Genomic DNA, 21,917 nt, shown 5'->3' on the forward strand with positions numbered 1-21,917 from the left:
TGTTTTTCTCTGAACTCCGTGCTCCTCCGGTAATTTTAGTCCCGTCCGGACACACATCTCTGAGTATTGTCTCCTCACCTTTAATAAAATAGATATTTGTCCACTGCCGCGCACCGTAATTACACTTTGGGCGCGCCACGGTTTCCACAGAGATCCACGTAAAAATGCAGGATGCAGGAGTTTTATCACTAAAGAGTAAAAGAGTGAAATATTTTACACAGACGTCCCCCTGAAAAAACTAAATAAATAATCCCGTACGAATAGAGCTTAAATTGTACACCTTTCAATGAACGTTAGTGAGAAAGAGAAAGTAAAAATTGCTACTACATTTTGAGTATTAGTAAAGATTTTTAAGTCTTAAATTCACTGAAATTCACTGTGATGCTGTAAAGCTACAGATGAAACGAGACCGGGAGTCCAGAGCCTGAGACAATCATTTAACGTAGCTCAGCTAAATTAGTCTATCTCTAAATTAAACTCCAGTTACAGACAGGGTCCACAGTGCACAGTCTCCTCAGAATGCTGTTTGTGTGTTTTAGTCGTCAGCTGCGGAGCGGCCGCCGGACCGACACCAGCCGGACCTGTTCCGGATCATCCCTGGCCTCCATCAGCAGAGCTCTGCTCGGAAACTTTGAGGTAAAGAGTGAAACTGTGAAAATCTTTCCCACTTTATAATGTCTCCATTCCTCTTGTTTTGGCTCTGAGGATAAAGAGTGATGGTGTGTTTCAGACTTTGCTAATTTCATAGAAATCTTCAGTGTTTCCCACAGCAGTATCTAAGGATAGTGGCCGCCTTAACATTAATCACTGAGTCTATGGTACACTTGTGGAAAGATCTAAATAACATTTAAATCTTACTCTCTATGTGTTAAAAAGAAAGACAGAGAAAGAGGAGTTCACTGTAAACCCCTTTTATACTGTATTACATTGTGTTTGGCATATATTTTTATCCAAAGCGATTTACAAATGATGAGGTGTATATATATATATATATTGTATTTTTCGCACTATAAAAAGGTGCACTTAAAATCCTTTAATTTTCCTAAAAATCATCAGAGCTCCTTATACTCCGGTGCTCCTTATGTATGAATTATATCAGTCAGGTATTAAGGAGCAGTAAAGACACTCCACTGAAGTACAGAGTTACACAGGAGATTCAGCTTAGTTCTCCAGCACCAAGACTGAAGTAGTATTAGCATTAGCATTGGCTGCTAATAATGTTAAGCACTAGCTCTTTCACCGTTTAGAGGTGAGTATATTGCACTGTAGTCTGAGGGGTCACAAATGAAAACAAGCTATGTAGGATGAACCGCTAGCTGATAAAGCCCTGGATTACTGAAACACTAAAACCGCACTAATGGTTAGCCGCTAGTGCTAATGCTAATGTTGCTGCACCCAGCCTTAGTGGAAATCTGGAAATCTAAGCTTACTGTAAATAAACAGAATCACTTTATTCACCCAAATAAACAGTTTTCAGGAGAGAAATCTGTATAGATTAACATCTAGCACTCGTTTAACTTTGAAATAATTTTTTTTTTTTTTTAAGAATTACAGTTTTGTTTAATAAACTTAACTTTAATTAACTTAGCTTGTTTGTGTGTGTCTGTGTGTGTGTGTGTATGTGTGTGTGTGTAGGAGTCGATCCTGAAGGGCCGTTTCTCTCCGTCGGGGAGGATAGAGGGATTCACGGCTGAAATTGGAGCGAGCGGCTCGTACTGCCCTCAACACGCCACTTTACCTGTGCAGGTGACTTACTACGACACGTCCGAGCACAGCGCCCCCTCGCCTTTCCTGGTGAGAATTGCATTACACTCTCCTCAGACTATGTGTTGAGTTAGCATCATACTAATTGGTGGGGTATAAACTTCAATTAGCCATTTTAGCTAATATAGCTAGGATTTTTATTATTACGATTTTAAAAATAATTGATTAACTAAATGTGGAGGAAATGGAGAAACTGGGTATTCGATTTTTAGTAACAAACCGGCACTTTAATATGATTAATGTTTTTTTTTTGTGGTCATTAAAAAATCCATTAGAGACATTTTTTTTGTTCAGTTTGTAAAATTTTCTGGATGTTTTTAGAATATTTCTATTAAACGTTTTTAAATGTTGTGGTAACATTGTTGCAACATCACTTGTCAATGTTTAATGTTTTTGTTTTAGGAATGTTACTTTATGTAACATTTCCATAACGTTAGTAATCATCTATCTAGGAACATTAATTAAGAAACATTCCAATATGCAAACGATGCAAACCTTTTTATTAAGTCTCAGGTTGTCAGAACATTCCTGGAACTTTATTTCTGCAGTATTACAGGATAACCTTCCTGGAACCTTTTTAATATGTTGCTAAACATTTTTCTAATGTTTTTCCTGGTAGCTGTTTGTCATGTTGGCTGTTAATCTGAACAGTGTGTCTATATTTAATGATGAGTGTACAATTAAAAAAGCTTAGAATCTTTTACATTGACTTTCAATAGAAACTTTAGACGTTTGGTTGCTGTCATGGAGATACGAGGTGTTAGCGTGACTGCAGCAGAGTGATGTCTGGTTATGTAGTTAGTGAATGAGGTGTGTGATGTTTGGTTGTGTATCAGGGTGTGATCTCCCTGGAGCCGCTGGGAAAGAAAGGCTATAGCGTACCCAAAGCAGGGACCATTCAAGTGGTGAGTCACTGTGTTTATTATATCACACGTTCTTCCTCTTCTCTCACTCTTTTATACACCTTACTGAAGTGTGTGTGTGTGTGTGTGTGTGTGTGTGTGTGCATCTTACAGAATTTTATTTGCTAAATTTTATGTGCTTTTCTCTGAATTTTCTGTGCAGACCTTATTCAACCCTAATAAAACTGTGGTGAAGATGTTCCTGGTGACCTACAACTTCGGGGACATGCCTGTCAATCACATGACCTTCCTGCGCCATCGCATCTTCCTGGTGCCTGTGGAGGAAGGGGAGGGGTCAGGGGAGGGGCCAGAGAGCTCCGCCCCTGACCGGAAGAAGATCCTTTGCTACCTGATACACCTGAGGTCTGATTTCCTGTAGTGTATTACTGTCTGTCAGAATGAGTGTGTGCAGTGTGTGGATCATATGAACATTATAGAGCGCCCCCTATGCTTCCTGTAGTGTATTACAATCTGTCAGAACGAGCGTATGCAGTTTGTGGATCATATGAATATTATAGAGCATTATAGAGCGCCCCCTACACTTCCTGTAGTGTATTACAGTCTGTCACAATGAGTGTGTGGATAATATGAACATTATACAGCATTATGGAGCGCCCCCTACTCTTCCTGTAGTGTATTACAGTCTGTCAGAATGAGCGTGTGCAGTTTGTGGATCATATGAATATTATAAAGCATTATAGAGTGCCCCCTACACTTCCTGTAGTGTATTACAGTCTGTCAGAATGAGTGTGTGCAATGTCTGGATCATATGAACATTATAGAGCATTATAGAGCACCCCCTACTCTTCCTGTAGTGTATTACAATCTGTCAGAACGAGCGTGTGCAGTTTGTGGATCATATGAATATTATAGAGCATTATAGAGTGCCTCCTACACTTCCTGTAGTGTATTACAGTCTGTCAGAATGAGTGTGTGGATCATATGAACATTATACAGCATTATGGAGCGCCCCCTACTATTCCTGTAGTGTATTACAGTCTGTCAGAATGAGCGTGTGGATCATATGAACATTATAAAGCGTTATAGAGCGCCCCCTACACTTCCTGTAGTGTATTACAGTCTGTCAGAATGAGCGTGTTGTGGATCATATGAACATTATAAAGCATTATTGGTAAAAGTTTATGAAGCTGTATGACTGTACGGATGCTGATTTTTCTCTTTCTCTCTTTTCCTCAGATTCCAGAGCTCTAAATCTGGAAAGATTTACTTGCACAACGATATCCGGCTGCTATTCTCCCGCAAATCCATTGAGGTGGACACAGGGATTCCTTATGAGCTGAAATCTTTCACCGAGGTGCCAAGAAACCCCAAATACTCCCCGCGAGTGTGACCCTCCCCCCACCCTTTCCCACTAGAATAAAAAATCCACCATGCAAAAAGAGAGAGAGAGAGTGATGGGCGCAGAAGGACAGAGTGATAAAACCAGACTTTTAGGACGGACAGAACCACACACACTTGAAAGACTGATCTAACGCACACAGAACACACGCGAGTATCACGCTGTCTGACTGACGGACTCTCTGATATGAGGGTGTAACATGCATGCCTTGTGACTAAAGAGTTTTCCTCTAGTGCCGTTATTCACTTTGCCCTTCAGTCTGCCTGCACCGGTCATGGCTAATCAGACGCCAGCACCTATAGGACCTCGTCTGCGTGGAACTGGTCGGATTGCTGCCCTTTGTTCGGCCAATAGGAGTGCAGGAATGGAGGAGTGGAGGAGTGGAGGACGGACAGTTGAGAAGATGAAGTGTGGAGCTAAGAGTTGTAGGTTTGAGAGATGAAGTTGAGGGTCTGGGATTAGAGCAGATCTGGCTGCAGAAAAATGAGCTTCTAGATTAGGGGTTCTTAACCTTTCTCACTTTTTAGGGGTCAAGCTGCTTCTCCATCAGCAGCCGGAGTCTGAGAGAGAGTATAGTAGGTCATACTACTTCTCCAGTAGCATGTAGTAGCAGTACTCCTTAATTAATTACAATTGATGACAGTTTGAGGCTAACTTTGAAAATAGACAGAAAATGGGTGTACATTTTTTTTTCATTTACTAAAAAATGTAATAATGAATCTTCTAGTGAATTTCAGATTTTTCCCTTTTTTCATCTGATGATATAATTCAATTTACTTTTTTTTCACATAAAAATACAGTATAATAATAAGTATTTTAATGCATTTATAATGAATGCCAAAGTGAATATTACCCAACAATATAACTTAAAATGTAAATCTCATATACATAGAAGCATTTAGTAAGTGTACAGGGCAGAATATGAGCTGTAAAATGCATTTCTGGGCCTCCAGCTTGTTAGTAGAGGGTAGTTTGTTGTATATTTGCATAAAGGAAAAATTATTACATATTGTACCTTTAAAGTTTGGTTGTGAGGTGCAGAAATAAAGAAAAACTAAACAGGAAAAATGGATGAAAATCATACTAAATAGAAAAAAAAAATTTTACACCCAATTTTTTTATTTTTATTTAGCGTAAAATGGTCTAATTCAATGAAAAGTCTGAATCTGATCCTTCATAGAGTCCCCTTGGAAGTTGCAACCCCCAGGTTAAGAACCCCTGCTCTAGACCAGGTTAGCATAGGCTAATCACCTGTTATGCTAATTATATTAGCTGGCCAGTTTGTTTACAGAGCAGTTTAGAGAAGGAACACCATCAGTTTTAAGCCTAAAGGACAAAGAACGTTCCAGAAAGAAGGAAAGCAGCCGGAAGATTGAGAAAGAGATAAGATTCCTCCACTGGAGCGTCGCTATATCGAGCCGATACAGCAGAGAGAGGGGGGGTGGAGGAGGGTAGTAAACAGTGTGTGTAAGCAGAGGGGAGGGCACTGATATTTTAAAGTAATTTAATAATTCTGTTATAAACAGGTCGACTCGGGAGCTATAAAACGCTACAAAACCGTGGTTTAAGTGCTAATCAGGAGCACAGTGCACTGCAACAACAACACACACTTTCAAACAAGAGATTTCCAGTTAAAACAGACAAAAAAAATTACATTTTCAACAATTTAGTGGATTCAGAAGAAGTCCAGGAGCAGCTCACCTGTTTCTGACTGGGGCTGAAAAAAAGAAAAAAAATAGAGGAAAATTTGCACAGTTCAATTAGCCTTAAAATATAGATTTATATATATATTTGGTAATAGCTTTACACTGGAGCTTAAAAAGCTATTATAGCTAACTAGCAGTGGAAGGTTATCCCCCACCTATTAGCATAATGCTAACTGCATGTGTAGATTTTTATCTAATATCCAAATTTATAACTTGTTCTGCCCAAGTCTAAATCACAATTTAAATCCCAATTCTTGTCATACATTGATTAAAAATCGATAGCTATATTGATGTCTAGATTGATATTTGATAATGTGGACAAACAGAAACCACATTTGACCAGTGTAGACACTCAAATCAGATTTTAGCGAATCATTTATGTCAATTATTCACAATGCGACAAACAGCGACTTCACTAAATTCAGAGTAAGAAAAGTGTGAGGATACCTTGAAACAACAGAAGCACATTCAGATACAGAGTGGTGGGATGAAATAAAGATAATGCGATAATTATTGATACGTGGATCTTTAGTAGCGCAGATGCTGTGAGGAACCATACAGTATTATCCTCTGAGTTGAGTATCTAGGATTGCTGAATAATCAATATCATAATATTATCGTATGGTTAGATGCCCTGCAGATATGTTTGCGATGTCAAGACAGGCAAGTCCGATCCCATCACTCAACAGCAAATCAGAACATTATACATCATCAAATCTGATTTAAGGAACAAATCCCATTTACATGCAGTCTGAACACCATATACACAGCCATATATGATTTAGTCTTTATTATTTGGTTACATTTTAACATTGATATAGCCCAAGATTCTACTGCAAAAATACAAGAACAAACTTCAGATTAATGTCTACACTAATTGAGCACCTTTCGATTCCAAGCTGTTACCAATCTGAATCCAATTTTCGCTAAACTGGTTAGCTTACGAAAACCTCTGAGTTTCGTAGCGTTGGCTCCCCCTACAGGAGTTAGGAGGTAGTATTTTTTTTTATTTATGTTCGCGGATGTCTTAACAAAGTAAAACAACAAAAGAAAAAGAAGAAAAAAAAGAAAAAGCAATATGCTGCACAATTAGGAGGGTGTGTGATTTCTCTTATAGAGGGATGGAGGGGTTATAAACAAGTGCAAAGAGGAGGAGAAGGAGTGTGGGGAGGGAGGGAGGGAGGTTTTGGGGGGGTTTGGGGGTATTTAAAATAAAAAGAAGTATATGTATATTTAAAAATAAAATAATAAAATAAACTCTGTGACTTGCGAGTGCAGTCTGAGGCCTATTGCTGTGTTATTGGTGTTTCAATTTACATAATGTAACATTGTTCTTCTTTTTCACAATTAGGGATATTGTGTGTTTGATATATTGTGATACATTCTGCGATGTATTTAGTTGAGTTAGTTTTGTCCGGTTTCATACTTCAGTTCAAACTTTACTACACCCTTTTAGTCCTCATCTCCTACATAGGCGGAATCTCCCTATACTAAACACACACTGATTAGTTTGTAAAATTATGTATTATTATATAGATGTATTACACACAGAGTGATTTATTTTAAGCGTTTATTTATTTTATTGTAAGTGATTATTGTTTACAGCCAATGGAAACCCAAAACTCAGAGTCTCAGGAAATTAGAATATTATATAAGACTAATTGGTACTTTTTCCTGCTGGAAAATGAAATCCGCATCTCCAGAAAAGTTTTTCTCAGCAGAGGGAAGAAGCATGAAGTGCTGTAAGATTTTGTGGGAAAACAAAACTGCACTGACTTTAGACTTGATAATAAAACACAGTGGATCAACATCAGCAGATGACACGTCTCTCCAAACCATCACTGATCATCAGTAAATTTTACATTTCATTTAAAGGAAATCAAGGGATCAGAGTCTGGAGGAAGAGTGGAGAGACACACAGTCCAAAGTGCTCGAGGCCTAGTGTGAAGTTTCCACCAATCAGTGATGGTTTGGAGAGTCATGTCTGTCATCTGCTGGTGTTGATCCACTGTGTTTTATTATCAAGTCTAAAGTCAGTGCAGTTTTGTTTTCCCAGAATATCTTACAGCTTTCCTCTGCTACTGACAACTTTTATGGAGATGCAGATTTCATTTTCCAGCAGGAGTTGCACGTTGCTCACACTACCAAAAGTACCAATGTTTTTTTTTTTTCTGAGACACTGATTTTTGGATTTTTATTTATTTTAGATTTGGAATTGAATCCCAGTCTCCCCCATGGTAGCTCACTGGCATGCAGTGGTGGTATCCCCACAGCTATATTCTGCACTGGTCTAAATCTAAACTGGTCAACCAGTTTAACCATGATTACCAGCTTAAACCAGCCTGGATGTTTTTATTTTCAGCAGGGACACATCATTTCCTGTACGGCTCAGCTGACCCTCTGTTATCATCATCCTCCGAGCTGGGCTGGACGTCCTCCACAGCTATATACACACAGTTCGACCTGGACTACAGTGTGTGTGTTTAGTTATACTGGTGGGAGTATGATATATCTCCTTTTCTGCCCTCTGTTAAAGAAAGGACAGATATAAACAGAGACAGGCCCTGTACTCCCAGCATTCCTCCTGCCTGCACCCCACAGGCCAGTTCTAATACTGGTTATACTGGGGCTTTTCTGTGTGCACGTGGCGCCCCCTGTTGGATCTCAGAGAGAGAGAAAAAAGGAATAAGGGTGATCTGAAAATGATGTCCTTTATGTTCTTCAGGCTTCAGAGATCTCTCTCTGAGAGTTATATAACCCTTATAACCCTCACAGGCATGCAGTGGGTGAGGGGTAGTTTATGACCTTTATGTGCATGAAAGTATCCATCCATGCATTTATTCTCATACTAATGATTTTATCCATCAGTCAGTTTAGATGTGGGATTATAACGATGATAATTTATTAGGGTGATTACAATATTAGAGTGAAATCATTAAAATTTACTAGAGAAAACTGTTTAAAATAACTGGAGGAGACTATATACTTTAAACCTGTTGTTTATTCACAGTCATTGTGGATTATTGTGTTAGCTGTAAAGCTAATCTAGCTAGCTAACAAATAATACTTGTTACATAATGGTGTATCAAATGGACAAAGACACAGTTACAAACAGTATTTTTATACATAAGAACTCCATGCTGTGTTCTTTTACTCTGATGTATAAAAGATTTACTTCTATTTGAGCATCACCTTTAAGCAACTTTACCTGTGGACTGGAGGGTCTCTGATAAGCTAAAAACGTTTAAATCTTAGAAAGTATATCATTAAACAGAATTTTAATAATGAAAATATAACAGTAAACAGTAAAATCCCCTTTCCCAATTAAACACGAATGTTTATGCTGTTATTGTCTGATACTTTTTTTAAATTTAGTGTGATAATGCCCTGTACCCTTGGATCTCTGATCCTAGAATCACCTATTATCTATCTAAATTATTATACTTCTTCTGATATGACCCACTCACCTCTCATGGGGCGTACAGGGGCCTGAGTTCCTCAAACCTTGATTCTTATAATGCATTTCCATGACTTATTAAAAGCGTGGGAACAAGATAATTAGGTCGTGGGGATGACTTATATGGCCAAGAGCTATTATTTTTTCAGTTCCCAAGCCTTAGAGAGTTACTAAACCCTCTGATTTTAGCTGACTCCACCCTCAGCTCAAATTATATAAATGCAAAAAACAAATGGGAGTGGCACTGTGTGATGTATGGGTTTAGAGGCAGGGCAGAAGGGAGATTTGATTGAGCTGAGCAGTGTGCCTCTGATAACCAAAGTACATGATAACATAATCCTCGCCTATAGCACGAAGGAGGAAATGACTGCAATAAAAGTGTTTTTTTAAAGGTTTATACATTTTTTTCAGCTATAAATGAAAAAATATAGTATAGGGTTTTGTGCCTTTTTAATAAGTTGTGGCCACGCATTTTCATTATTCATTATTATTATTATTTTTACATGATGTCACTGAAGGTGCGTCATGCTTGTGTGTTACTTTCTGTGCTCTTACCGCTCACTTTACTACGCTAAAATCAAAAGTACAAATTTTATCGATTTGTTTTACGTTTATTTAATCGATTAATGGAGATGTACGTAATCTACAAGTGACGTCACCGCCGGTGCCGGCGATGACGACACGCCGGTTCAGTGCGCGCGCGAAAGCAGGAGCATTTTCTCCCTCCCTCTTCCCTCCTCACGGCCGGAGCGAAAAACATCCACTAAAACTCAACAATCCGCAAACATCCACAAAACTATGGCAGATCCTAAGGTAAGGACGGTGTTCTGGGGAACGTCTGGGGGTCCTGCGGCCGTCTGCTGCGATTTTTAATCGTTAGGATGGTTTTAATCCGCCTGTTTTTGGGCTGGAAGCGGAGATGGTGAATAGTAAAAGCCGGCTGTTGCTTTACTGCAGCGAGCGGCCAGTCCGGCTACCGGACACGAACCCGGGCTAGCGGGCGGCGGGAATGCCCTGATATTTGTGGCGTTTTGTTGTTTTAGACGATTTTTAAAGCTGTAAAACTAATATGCGCTTTTTCCGCACTCCTACAGCTCGGTTTACCGCCTGTTTCCGAGCAGGTTAGCTCTGCTTTAGCCGCGGCGGCTAGCTAATGTATCTGTAAATAAATGAATAAATCGGTTTTATTAATTAAAGCTTCATTTTATTGTTGAATATATTGGCAGTCATTATTTGGTTAAAGTGTTAAATCCTTGTGTTAATGTAAAGGTACCTAAATAAATAAACTAACCTAGCTAGCTAGCTAACTAAGCTAACTACTATATGTCGGCTTGCTGCCTAAGCTAACGTAACTAACTAGCCGTTCTACCTTAAATGCTGGGCGCCAGAATGAAACCGCTGCGGGAGTTAACGTTAAGGTGGACCGGCTAATTCGAGCATCAAACCAAACTTCAACCTCTCAAGCTTGCGATTTTTTTAATTTATAAAGTTTTTTATATTTATTTTGATTTAATTGATTAAATAATTAAAGGCCCAACTTGAAATAGTAAGCTTAAATAGCAAACCTGTTGAGCACCATTAGCTAGCTCAAGTTAGCTAATACAACTGCAAGGCCTAATAAGCTAACATATTGGCTAAAGCTAATGAATGCTAATGGATAGCTTGCTGGCTTTTGATTCATTGATTGACGTTTTGCTCACTAAATAAAGTAACCAGTATCTTAACCTGCAGTGCACCTAAATGCAACGATGAGTTTGAATGAAAAGTAAAAAAGACTAATAGCTATGTTTTGTTTAGCATTAGCAGTTAGCATTAGCTTTTTAGCATTAGCATGCTCCTGGAGGAGCACATGGGCTTCAGATGACTGGTGTCCAGTTCAGCCCAGTACAGTGGTGGGTGGTTCTGAAGGTGCTGGGAGTTAACTGGTGGGGTTAATGAGGGCGGTGAAAGCAGGTGAATCACCATAATTGCTGGGTAATGTTGCTGGTCTTTGGCTTTGTTATAGGTGATGATCTCTCTTGGGTTTAGACAAAGTTTTGGACCACCTACAATGGATCTAAAGGAGAGGGAAAGTCTATTGTAATGGTGTGAGACTAGGCCTTGTGAGCCTGATTGGGTCTAAGATGGGATAAACTAGTTCATTTAATTCTAGGATGTCTAGGTTTTAAGACATTAGAATTAGGCATGAGCAAAATGTTTGGAACTTTCTTCATGGAATGAATAGGATGCAGAAGCTTGTGCATCCTGGTTTAAGTCGTGATAACAATCACTTGGCAAAGCCCTAGTAACCATCTGAGACTGTAATCTGGGAATCAATAAAATGCTTTAACATAAACATTTATAAGTTTGCAGTTTATAGATTATTTTGGTACTAGACTAGTCAACTAATCTGGTTATTTTTCCAATTAGTGAATGGCTATTGCAGTATTCAGTATTCTGTGACCATGGTCCACAACTAAGGCTCCAACTAATGATGATTTTGGTAGTCGACTAATCCGACTATTACTTTTCTGGATATTCTCAATTAATCAGCACTTATTTCTGCAAAGCCTTCCGTCTCTGCGTGCTGTGGGTACGGCCTCTGTAGACTTAAAACATTAGAAACAAGTGAAAGTGGCAATTAAATACCATCCTTTGACTTTGGAAAGTACTGCTATTTAGCGAGTAAATGTGTAATCTGTTGTGTTTGGACACTTTTGGAGACACAGGTTGAGGCTGGAACTCCGATACTTTGTGTAGTTCTGCAAATGAAAGATTAGTCATTGAACATTTGGAGTCGACACATTTTTTTATAGTCGATGCTGTTGATTTTTTTCAACTAATCGTAGGAGCTCTGTTCACAGCCTCACCTGCTGAAGACTGCACTTTTTGTGAATGTTACCCTGTTGTTCAGTCTCTGCTTTAATGTAACCCACTTTATAATCCAGTAGCATCCACATCAAATGTCAGAACAAGGCATCTACCTGCCAATGTGATCAAAACCACAGAAAATACAATAACAGGGCAACTTACCTGTATTCCATAGCAGTCACCATATGTTTCACCATATAACACTAGATAGCAACATGTTTTTTAGCTATTGTCTAGAAGTGGGAACCATTCTGCATAATCTTCTGGAAACATTTTATTTAAACATTTATTTTCCTACGCCCATGAGATTCACAAAATTGTGGTTCACTGTACTGAAACATACAGATTCTGCTTATTTTACAGTTATAATCTGGCCCAAAATGTGGGTTTACTACCTTACAACATACCACTTTTTGCTTCATACTGTGCTAGTAAGTGCTGTTGGCCAGCCATCGCCTCAATCACCACCTCACCTGCTGAAGTCTACACACCTGTGAATGTCACCCTGTTCTTCAGCCTTTAACTTAACATAAAACAAGTTCCCATAGCAAATTAAATAATGACTACCTGAAATACCAGGATAAAGCAGCCACCTGGAACACCAGATCAGCCTTTAGCTGTTCTAAGAAACCTATTTTGTGTGGAAACCAGATGGACAGGTGTCACATTTGGCATTCTAACAGTATCATATCATCTGTTGTCTTCCGTTTACCTTGGAAGTCAGATGTTGGAGCTAGAAATTTCACCTCGCCTGAGTTGGCAGCATTGTAGTTAAACATTACAATAAATTTGCACAATTTCAGAATGTTTCAAACAGTTATCTAAAGATAAATTGGTTTGGCATTCATTTATCAGTGTATTTTGGTGAATATAACCAAAATATCTCACTCTTCATGCCCCAGGTTAGCACCAGATGAGCGTCTAAAATTTCCAAAAGCCATGTTTATATGGAATGTAGCATTAATTGCATTCTGTGAATCAGAAAATTAAAATTTGTAAAGTTGAGTAGATTTGAGTAGTTTGATGGATCATCGTCTACCTCACGTTTTGGGTGTGGGGGGTCTCTGGCGGTGGGTGGGGTGTGGCGATACCCCCGTTAAACCCGGACTCTTCCGGTGCGCCGGGCGTTGGCGTGGTCCGGGCTCGTGGTTCAGTACCAGCAGGCGGGAGCCTGTCTGCTGCAGCAAATCAGAGACAAAAGCAGATCCACAGACTGAGCTCTTTAAATCCCCCCTGCCTTTCATTCTGCAGATCTACTGAACCGACGGGGCGTCGAGGGCCCCCCGGGGCCGGCTCAGACGTGTAGCGGCTCTCAGAGAAAGTGAAACCAATACCAACACTTTCTACAAAACTGGGGACTTTAGCGTGGTTCACCAGTAGTAGTGCACGTTTATAAGATTTCCACACCGATGAGCAAAGAGTAATGAGGGTTTTTAGTGGGGTTAGAAAGCTGTCTTTGGCTGTATTTTAGGTGAATTCTGAAGTTTTTTTTTATGTTTAGGTTGGTTTAGAGGTTTTGATTTGTTAAAACATTAAATATTTAAATAGGGACATTTTGGACTGATCCCGATATAGCGCATGTATTTAAACTTTAAAACCTTTAAACCTTCTTTTTAAATGAATAGGTTAAATAAAACAATAGATTTTATCGTAACAAGGCCAGCGTCACATACCATAAACACATCAGCAAGTAATGTTTTGACCAATCAGCCAATGCCAATGATTCAAAAGAAACAAAAAGCGCAAATAGCAGTCAATAAAAATGTTATAATCGATATTTTGATTGTGCATCCCTAAATTTAAGTTTAGCAATCACTATTAGGCTTAAGTTTTATAGCTTTCTGACTAAAAAAGAAGTTTGTTTGTTTGTTTACAGCTAGTATAATGATACTCACATGACTATGTTGATTTTGGTATTAAAGTAGTGTATAAACATTTTAAATTTGTTTGGGTTTTAGATAGTTTAAGGTTGAGTTTTGAGCTGTTTGAGTCAGTTTTTGTTCTATGCTTTTTAGGATTGTATAAAGGTTATATCCATTAATTAATAAACCTGTTTCATGCTGAGTTTAGACACCTGTCCTTTTCTCTTTCCTCCTAAAGGACACACAAGATGACCACGAGACGGCCACAGATAACGTAGACGACTCAAACCATGACCCTCACTTTGAGCCCATCGTATCACTTCCTGAGCGTGAGGTTAAAACTCTGGAGGAGGATGAGGAGGAGCTTTTCAAAATGTGAGTTTTAGCAGAGATGCTGCGTTTATTTGTATCATGTTATTCACATCTGCCAATCTGTATCATACTTCTTTATACTAGCACTTATCTATATTCTATATGCCCATGCCTGTCCCATCCGTTCTGATTCATGCCCATACCAATCTTCTGTATACCATATTTTATGTCTCCACACTGTCCAGCACCCTATTAACCCACCTATTCTTCTGCCTGGGACTTCTGCCTAGCCTACATGTGTACAGTGTTAAAAAAAAAAGCTACGTGGGACAAACTGCTTGCTGATAGCATCTTGGCTTATGGGAACATTTGGTTCCTCAGTGTAGCGTTGTCGGGTGACGTTTACTAGCGCTAAGCGCTGCTAACCGCTCTGTTGTTAAATGTTGGGAATCTAAGCTTACTGTAAATAAACAGAAGCGCTTTACTCACCCAAATAAACAGTTTTCAGAAGAGAAATGTGTAGATTAACATGGAGACACCTTTGTTCCTTACTATTGTCGCTTAAAATGCGCCTTATAATCTGGTGCATCTTGTGTATGAAAACAGACCACAAAATAGACCTTCATTGATACGGTAAATTATTTTAAATATATGTTCGTGTATCTGTAGTAAGACTGGAGTGTGTTGTGATGTTTTACATTAGTGGGATTACAGTAAAACTTGGATTCTCAATCAAAAATGATCCAAATGAAGCACCTGTGATGGATGTTGAAGATGACTATGATAATATGGTGTGTTTTTTTTTTTTTTTGTCCAGGCGTGCAAAGTTGTACCGGTTTGCGAGTGAAAACGACCCTCCGGAGTGGAAGGAGCGCGGCACGGGCGACGTCAAACTGCTGCGGCACAAAGAGAAAGGCTCCATCCGGCTGCTGATGAGGAGAGACCGCACGCTAAAGATCTGCGCCAACCACCACAGTGAGTACCAGCTCAGCTCTTACGCATCAGCGTAGAGAACCTGCGGGTGAAAAACGTTAACGTACATGTCCTGTTCATTCTTCAGTCATGCCCCTGATGGAGCTGAAGCCCAATGCAGGCAGTGATAGAGCCTGGGTGTGGAACACACACGCTGACTTTGCAGATGAAGAACCCAAACCGGAGCTGCTGGCGATCCGCTTCCTCAACGCTGAGAGTGAGTACACACACCGCGGCCCAAACATTTGTTTTCTCGCTGCTCACACATTTGTGAGTGGTCACCAAAAGCTGTAGTTTCTTGTTCTTCAGATGCAGATGCCCTAACCACTTTTGTTGCACTGTTTAGTTATTTAAGACATTTAACTTTTAATCCCACTAACCGGATATCCCTCTTCAGAGTGCATCTTTACAGTGCCTGTACAGTGAGTAATTATTAGCACGGCAACACAGCAAAGCTAGCAAACACCACTAACCATGCAAAGCAGCTAACACTACAGAATAACTACATTAAACACCAAAAGGAATAAAGGATAAAGGAAGCCAGAAAAATGTAGCACTGAATAAGCCACTGTTTTCAAGCTTTTGCACTCTGAACTGCAGTATTTTAAATAGTGCTGTTCTTTAGCTAAATTCTGTGTGCGCTTTACTTAAAGTATCGGCATCAGCAGAACTTTTAAAAGTCATATTAGTGTAAAATCCTGTTATATTACAATAATTCTGCCTCAGTCTACCTGCTTCTCTCACTTCTGATACTAAGCCTGGATATATCAGCTAGTCAAAGAATGCATGTGTACATCTATGTTCAGAGGCGGTGTACAAAACCTGATTTGCATTTGCATTTGACTAAGTTGCTATTGCTGCTTTAACAGACTGAGTTTAACAGCATATTGAGTTGATTTTAAGTTAATCTGGTGAATAAATTGTGTGTTTGTTACTCTCCACAGACGCACAGAAGTTCAAGGTTAAGTTTGACGAATGCAAAGAGGAAGTGCGAAAGTTTCTGGAAGGTAAGACCTCCTCTCATCACTACGCCACACCTCCCCTCCCCCCCCTCCACCGCAGACTCACTCTGTTTGGGGTCTTCTTCTCCGGCCCTGAACTTTTTTCGTCTGCTATATTGATCTGCAGAGCGTTCTGCACGGGTCTGTCTTCTTCGAGACAGACTCTGGAGTGTTCTGCTACATCTCTTGTACATCTGTTAATGTATAGCATTAATTGGATAAATAAAAAATAAATATTACTAGACTTTATAAAATGTTGCCAGCTTGCTTTGATCTTAATATCAAAATGAATCCCAGAATTTATGTATAAATACGTGTTGAACAGTGATAGTTTTAGCCCTGTCTAATCAAAGTAAAGTTGCAAGATGCATTTCAGCCTGTATTAGGCCCGTCACAACCATTATCCACTTACTGTACAATAGGTGTACATGGCCGCAATAGTATTTAATAATTATATTGTATAGCAGAGGTCACCAACTGGCGGACCGCGGTCCGTGTCCGGACCCAGACGTTGTCCGATCCGGACCCAAACCGAAACTAGAGAGAAGGATTTAATTCTGACCGTATTCATTTAAAGCGGCGGAACGTTTATTGTCTTTATGGTTTACGTGCAGCGCAGTAAGCACACAGACCAATCGCATGTGCTGTAAAATCACCAAACGCCCTCATCTGCTGTGCAGATGCGAGCGCGAGGAGCCGCGCGGAGCCACGCGGGCATTGAGACAGGCGGTGAGAAGTCGGAGAATAAAGCGAGAAAAGCTAATACAGATGGTGCGCACCAGAAAAATAAATAAAAATACTACCTTAATAAAAACATATTAACAGTAATGTAACCTAGCGGTGTTACTTGGAGGAATTAAAAAGAAACAACCGAGACAACAGTGCAAAATATTCCACTTTACTCCACCTGATCAGAACTCAGCAAGAAAAAAAACCCTCCCTCCCTCGCTCGCAGACGCGCTCTCTTTAATCCCAAAACAACCCTACCTCAAAACTAAGGCAACCCCCACGGGACAAAAAGCATTGGCAACTTCCCACATTAGTTTTACACACTACATAATAAAGTCTGATACAGTAATAATATTAAATACAATAAAACTGCTGTTTTTTTTTAAAAAGCTGATATTTTGGTCAAGTTCAACAAACATTTCTCCACACATTGTATGATTTGTCATTCATGTAATAATCATGACAGGCAGGCGCAAATCTAATATAAATAAAATTAAATAGAATAAATAAAGCATTTTGAAACAAAGCTAACATACAGATTCACATTAATAGACTCAATAAGTTCATTTATTTAATGATAGGTTCATAATGTAATTTATTTAAATTTTAAAACAATACATATTGTTGAAATATACTAGTATGTGTATTTTGTTTTGTCTTTCAGTATACAGTATATAATACTGTATATAATACAGTATATAATACTGAATCATAACACTAAAAGTTAAAAATAGCGACGGTCCGGACCTTGGCCTGGCAAAATTTTCTCTAACTGGACCATAGTGAATTCTAGTTGAATACCCCTGTTGTATAGTATATTGTCTATTAGTTGTATGTTTTTTCACATATATGGCAGTAAACTGTATTCCATACACACATTTGCTTTGTTTAAAAGTATAATTGTATGGTTATGCAGTTATATTATTATGCGAGTACCTTTTTTAATAGGTTTTAAAATGACAATGTCGTTTATCGCAGTTATTTTACAAAAATATTATCATGACAGTTAACTTATGAGACTTGAACACCATCAATATAAATGGGCTGTTTTTAATATTTATGTAAAAATGGAGCATGATTGTTCACACAGAATGTGGAAACCATGCTCATAACATACATACAAGCATAGTAACACGTTGGGTCTATTTTTGAAGTGATCCCTGTGCAACATTCTTAGTTTATATGCAGAAACTATGCACATAAACTAGGCATATCAATACACTTGCTGAAACTACAGTCTAAACCTATTAACATATCCACTGCTTCTTCTTTATTTGTTAAATAATCAGCCTATGAAAATTAAAAACAGCACCCGAAAGACACAAATGTGGATGAAGTGAAAAAGTTGAGTTAACTTTAAAATAAATTTCATTATCATGATTAATAAATTATAGAAAACTAGGAGTGTATCTACTAGAGACTGATTATATCTGTCCACTATCAATTATTTGATTTTAATTCTTGATAAATGGAGGGCTTTGTTAATATTATAACATTCTGGGTCATTGACTTCTGTTACAAATCTGACAAAATTTGTTAATATCTCAGTTAGGGGTGTGCCTTATCATATCGTATGCAATAGTAAAATGTAATTTTAATTGTGTTGCAGTAGTGTATTCTTCTAATAATTTTTAATTCAGTGTTTTGTCAGGTCAGCAAAAAATATTGCAAAAATACCATGTGATATTGTGATACTATTTTAGGGCCACATCGACCAACTCTATAGAAAACATTAGAAAATGGTACCAATTACCCATTTAATGCTTCCCTTGTCTTTTAAAGTACCAAGATGATGGTTTAATAATTTAATGGTTACAGGCTTTTAATATCGATGTTGATTGGTGTTGAACTTGTGTTCCAGACGTTGGCGACAGCGCAACCAAAGTGGCGGAGAAACTGGGGGATCTCTCCGTAAAGGACGAGAAGACGAAGAGCTCTGAGAAAGAGGAGAAGAAGGAGAAGAGCGAGGGAGAGGAGAAGAAAGAAGAAAAGGAGGGGGAGGAGAAATGAACCGGAGACAGCGCTCCTCTTTCTCTCTCTCTCTCTCTCTCTTTCTCGACCTGCAACACTTCTCCCTTTTCTACAATAGACTCTGAAATTTGGACACTTGATTTTTTTTTTTTCTTTGGTTGAACTTTTTATTTGTTTGCCTCCTGACATCACAAGACCTTGACGCCACTCTTTAAAGTGTCCGTTTCTCAATCATTGAAATGTTGCGTGGTTGTTTCCCTCGGACACACAAACATCCCTCCCTGTGCCCACCACACACCCACCCCTCTATCTCTCTCCATCTCTATCTCTCTGTCGGTCTTTCCAGCTCCTCTGTGGGTTCCCCTGTCTTTTCTGGCCACGCCCCCTCCCCCCCATGAATCACCATGTCCATGCTGTAAGACGAGGCTTGTGCTATTGATCGATTATTCCCACATTGGGTAACTTTTGTTTGTTTGTTTTTTCTTTTTTGTACTCTGCGGTAGCGGCGTGATGATATATCCTGCGTATGGGTGAACACTGTTTCTGGTGAAAGGAAGCCGAATGAATGAGCAGGACGTGAGTTTTTGTAGCGAATCTTTGACCTTAAGTGGGTGGGGGGTGGAGTCAGATTTTCGGGTTTAAAGGGATACTTCATTTTTCAAATTAACGTCTGACCGCTAAATCTGTAGCATAGAGTCGGTTATCATGGACGATAATATATATAACATTTTCCATGTTTTGACACGATGAAAACCTGTGGATTCCCATCAGAACATAGAAAGAAGCGTAATGGGCAGCACTTGTGCATTGTGAATGGTTACTATTGTGTAAAAAAACCTGAGCGTCTGCCTTATCGACTTCTATTAAGTGAAATTTGGATTTCATGGGTTTTCTGGGTCAGAATTATTTTCTGTGGGACGGGTTGAACTGAACTGATGGACATTATGATGAAAAATGTTTAAATATTCCTTTAAAAAGAGGCTGGAGTTTGGAGTGGAGTGAAAAGCGGGGATATCGGATGAGGGGAAAGTGCATCTGCTCGCTGGTTTAGTCATTGAAGGAACTCTTCAAATAAAAAAATAAATAACTGAACCAAGGCCTGGCTGCTTTGTTTGCTTGAAAATAAATCTAGAAAATAAAGAAATAAATAATGGTTCACACAGATCTTCATTTAAGAGTGTCTTCTGCTCAATTCCACAAGCTAGCGTTTAGCTTTCTTAGTTTCAAAAGTGTCAGAATGGAAACCAACACAGCTAACTAAGGCTAGCACAGTTAACTAAGGCTAACGCAGCTATGCTAAGCTACCACAGCCGCTGGCCTGAAAGTCTGAGGTAAAAATCTTCCTCCAGGCTGTGGTTTAAGTTTGCATCTGGAGTTTAGTCAACAAATTCATTTCTGGTCATTCCACTGGACACAAGTCTGGAGTTTTGTAGCGCGCAGAGCGCTAAAGAGACATTAGCACTGAAGCTAAGGGGTGGTGAAGGAAGAGGTGGGCTCAGGAGAGTAGTAGGTTTTTTTTTTTGTTTTGTTTTTTTATTACAAAAATGTTGCTTAGCATATCTAACATTCAGAAACTGGCACTTTTGTCCTTTTTTATTATTTGGTAAATAAATCTGCTTGACGAATAGTTTTTCTTTGGATTATTTTTTCGTGCATTCCCCGCTCTGTCGAGCTCTTTTGATAAAAGCGAATCAGGCACATTGTCTTAACATTGGCATTCTGATGACTGTCTTGAATAAAAAAAAGAATCTCACATTTTATAGTGATGATAATGTTACACACATTGTGTTTAAAGGTTGTGAAGAAACCAAAATTAAAAACCAATGCTTTATCCTTCAATGTTGTCCCTGTTACTGGTCTCTGTTGTGAAAGGCTGCTAATGCTAATGTTGCGTGAGTGTGAGTGTTTGTCTCTTTTTGAATAATACCCTTAGTTTCCATGCACACTTTGTGGGAATGTGTGGAAATGTGGGTAATTTTGCAGCTTATGCATTTTGGTAAAATAACTTTAAATGTAAATATACTCATTATTTTTTGTTGTTTTGCAGTTACAGGGATATGAAAGTAAAAATTATACAGATATAAATGTAAACTATGTAATTATGGTATATGTAAATTTATTTGTAGAGCTAAAATGTCAAATGGGAAATCTAAAGGAATATAATACAGCTATTGATTTTTAATGAATATTTTATCAATGTAAAAATAAGGAACTTTTAGTGACCAATCTTTAAAATAAAAAAGAAAAAGAGTTGTATTGTTTGTATATTAAATGTGTGAATGTGCATGTTATTTATATTTGTTATATTTTATATTGTAAAATCTATGTTCATGTGCAAATGTATTAGTTGTAGTTAAATATATAAATATATTAAATGTACTATATATATATATATATATATATATATATATACATACATACAACAGGACGTTGATGTCTAAGGAGTATCAAGAACATCTTGCGGCAGGATCCACCAGAAGCAGGCAGCTGGGCGTAAACCTGCATTTATTGGTCGACAAGACAACTCAGTCCTTAATCATGTTAATCTGAGCTAAAGGCTAAAGCTGCTGTTTCCATGTGGGTCAGCCAGACGTCTACCTGTAGCTGTTTTTTTCTCCAGTTTCTAAGAGTCTTTATTTGTAGGTGTTGGAAACAGTACTCACCACTCTCTGACGTCATCTGTAATTTCTCTAAAGAAAAGAAAGAACTCATACTTTTAATAGTAACAGAGTTCTGTGTTTCTGTGTCTTTTTCTAGTTATTATGATAATAAAAGTTTGAATGTTCTGTGTGTAAGTGTGTAAATAATGCTGCAGTAGAGAATAACAGCAGTAACTCCATCTGTTCCAGCACTACAGCTTTAATACAGATAAAGGCTTTAAAAATTGACATTTTTAAAAATATATTAAAAAGTAAAAGAATTTTATCAGATTTGTAACAGAAGTAAATGATCCAGAATGATCAGTCATGATACTAATAATAATAATACACTCCAAATACCTCAATAAATCCAGGATTAAAGTAAAATAAAT

General features: G+C 38.4%; 2 protein-coding genes and 1 non-coding gene across 6 annotated transcripts in view; all 3 read left to right on the forward strand.

The window, feature by feature from the left end:
• The window catches only part of LOC103046027 (protein FAM214B), a 31,468-nt gene extending 25,813 nt beyond the window's left edge, over window positions 1–5,655 (forward strand). For all 4 annotated transcript variants that reach the window (XM_049470259.1, XM_049470260.1, XM_049470261.1 and 1 more), the window contains 5 exons: window positions 540–636; window positions 1,636–1,794; window positions 2,601–2,669; window positions 2,830–3,029; window positions 3,864–5,655. In XM_049470259.1, the coding sequence (XP_049326216.1) occupies window positions 540–636; window positions 1,636–1,794; window positions 2,601–2,669; window positions 2,830–3,029; window positions 3,864–4,017 (679 nt within the window). In that variant the 3' untranslated portion in view covers window positions 4,018–5,655. The remainder of the gene's footprint in view (window positions 1–539; window positions 637–1,635; window positions 1,795–2,600; window positions 2,670–2,829; window positions 3,030–3,863) is intronic.
• A 4,207-nt stretch (window positions 5,656–9,862) lies between these two features.
• On the forward strand, window positions 9,863–20,725 carry ranbp1 (RAN binding protein 1). Its single transcript, XM_022675754.2, has 6 exons — window positions 9,863–10,002; window positions 14,140–14,276; window positions 15,031–15,188; window positions 15,274–15,402; window positions 16,130–16,192; window positions 18,777–20,725. Exons 1-6 carry the CDS (start codon window positions 9,988–9,990, stop codon window positions 18,923–18,925), a joined length of 651 nt encoding a protein of 216 aa, XP_022531475.2. The 5' UTR covers window positions 9,863–9,987; the 3' UTR covers window positions 18,926–20,725.
• Window positions 16,244–16,373, forward strand: LOC125787086 (small nucleolar RNA SNORA77). Its single transcript, XR_007429005.1, has one exon. It is a non-coding gene; the product is annotated as a small nucleolar RNA SNORA77 (small nucleolar RNA).
• Window positions 20,726–21,917: the final 1,192 nt, after the last annotated feature.

Source organism: Astyanax mexicanus, chromosome 22 (genome assembly GCF_023375975.1).
Source record: "Astyanax mexicanus isolate ESR-SI-001 chromosome 22, AstMex3_surface, whole genome shotgun sequence".
Taxonomy (NCBI): domain Eukaryota; kingdom Metazoa; phylum Chordata; class Actinopteri; order Characiformes; family Acestrorhamphidae; genus Astyanax; species Astyanax mexicanus.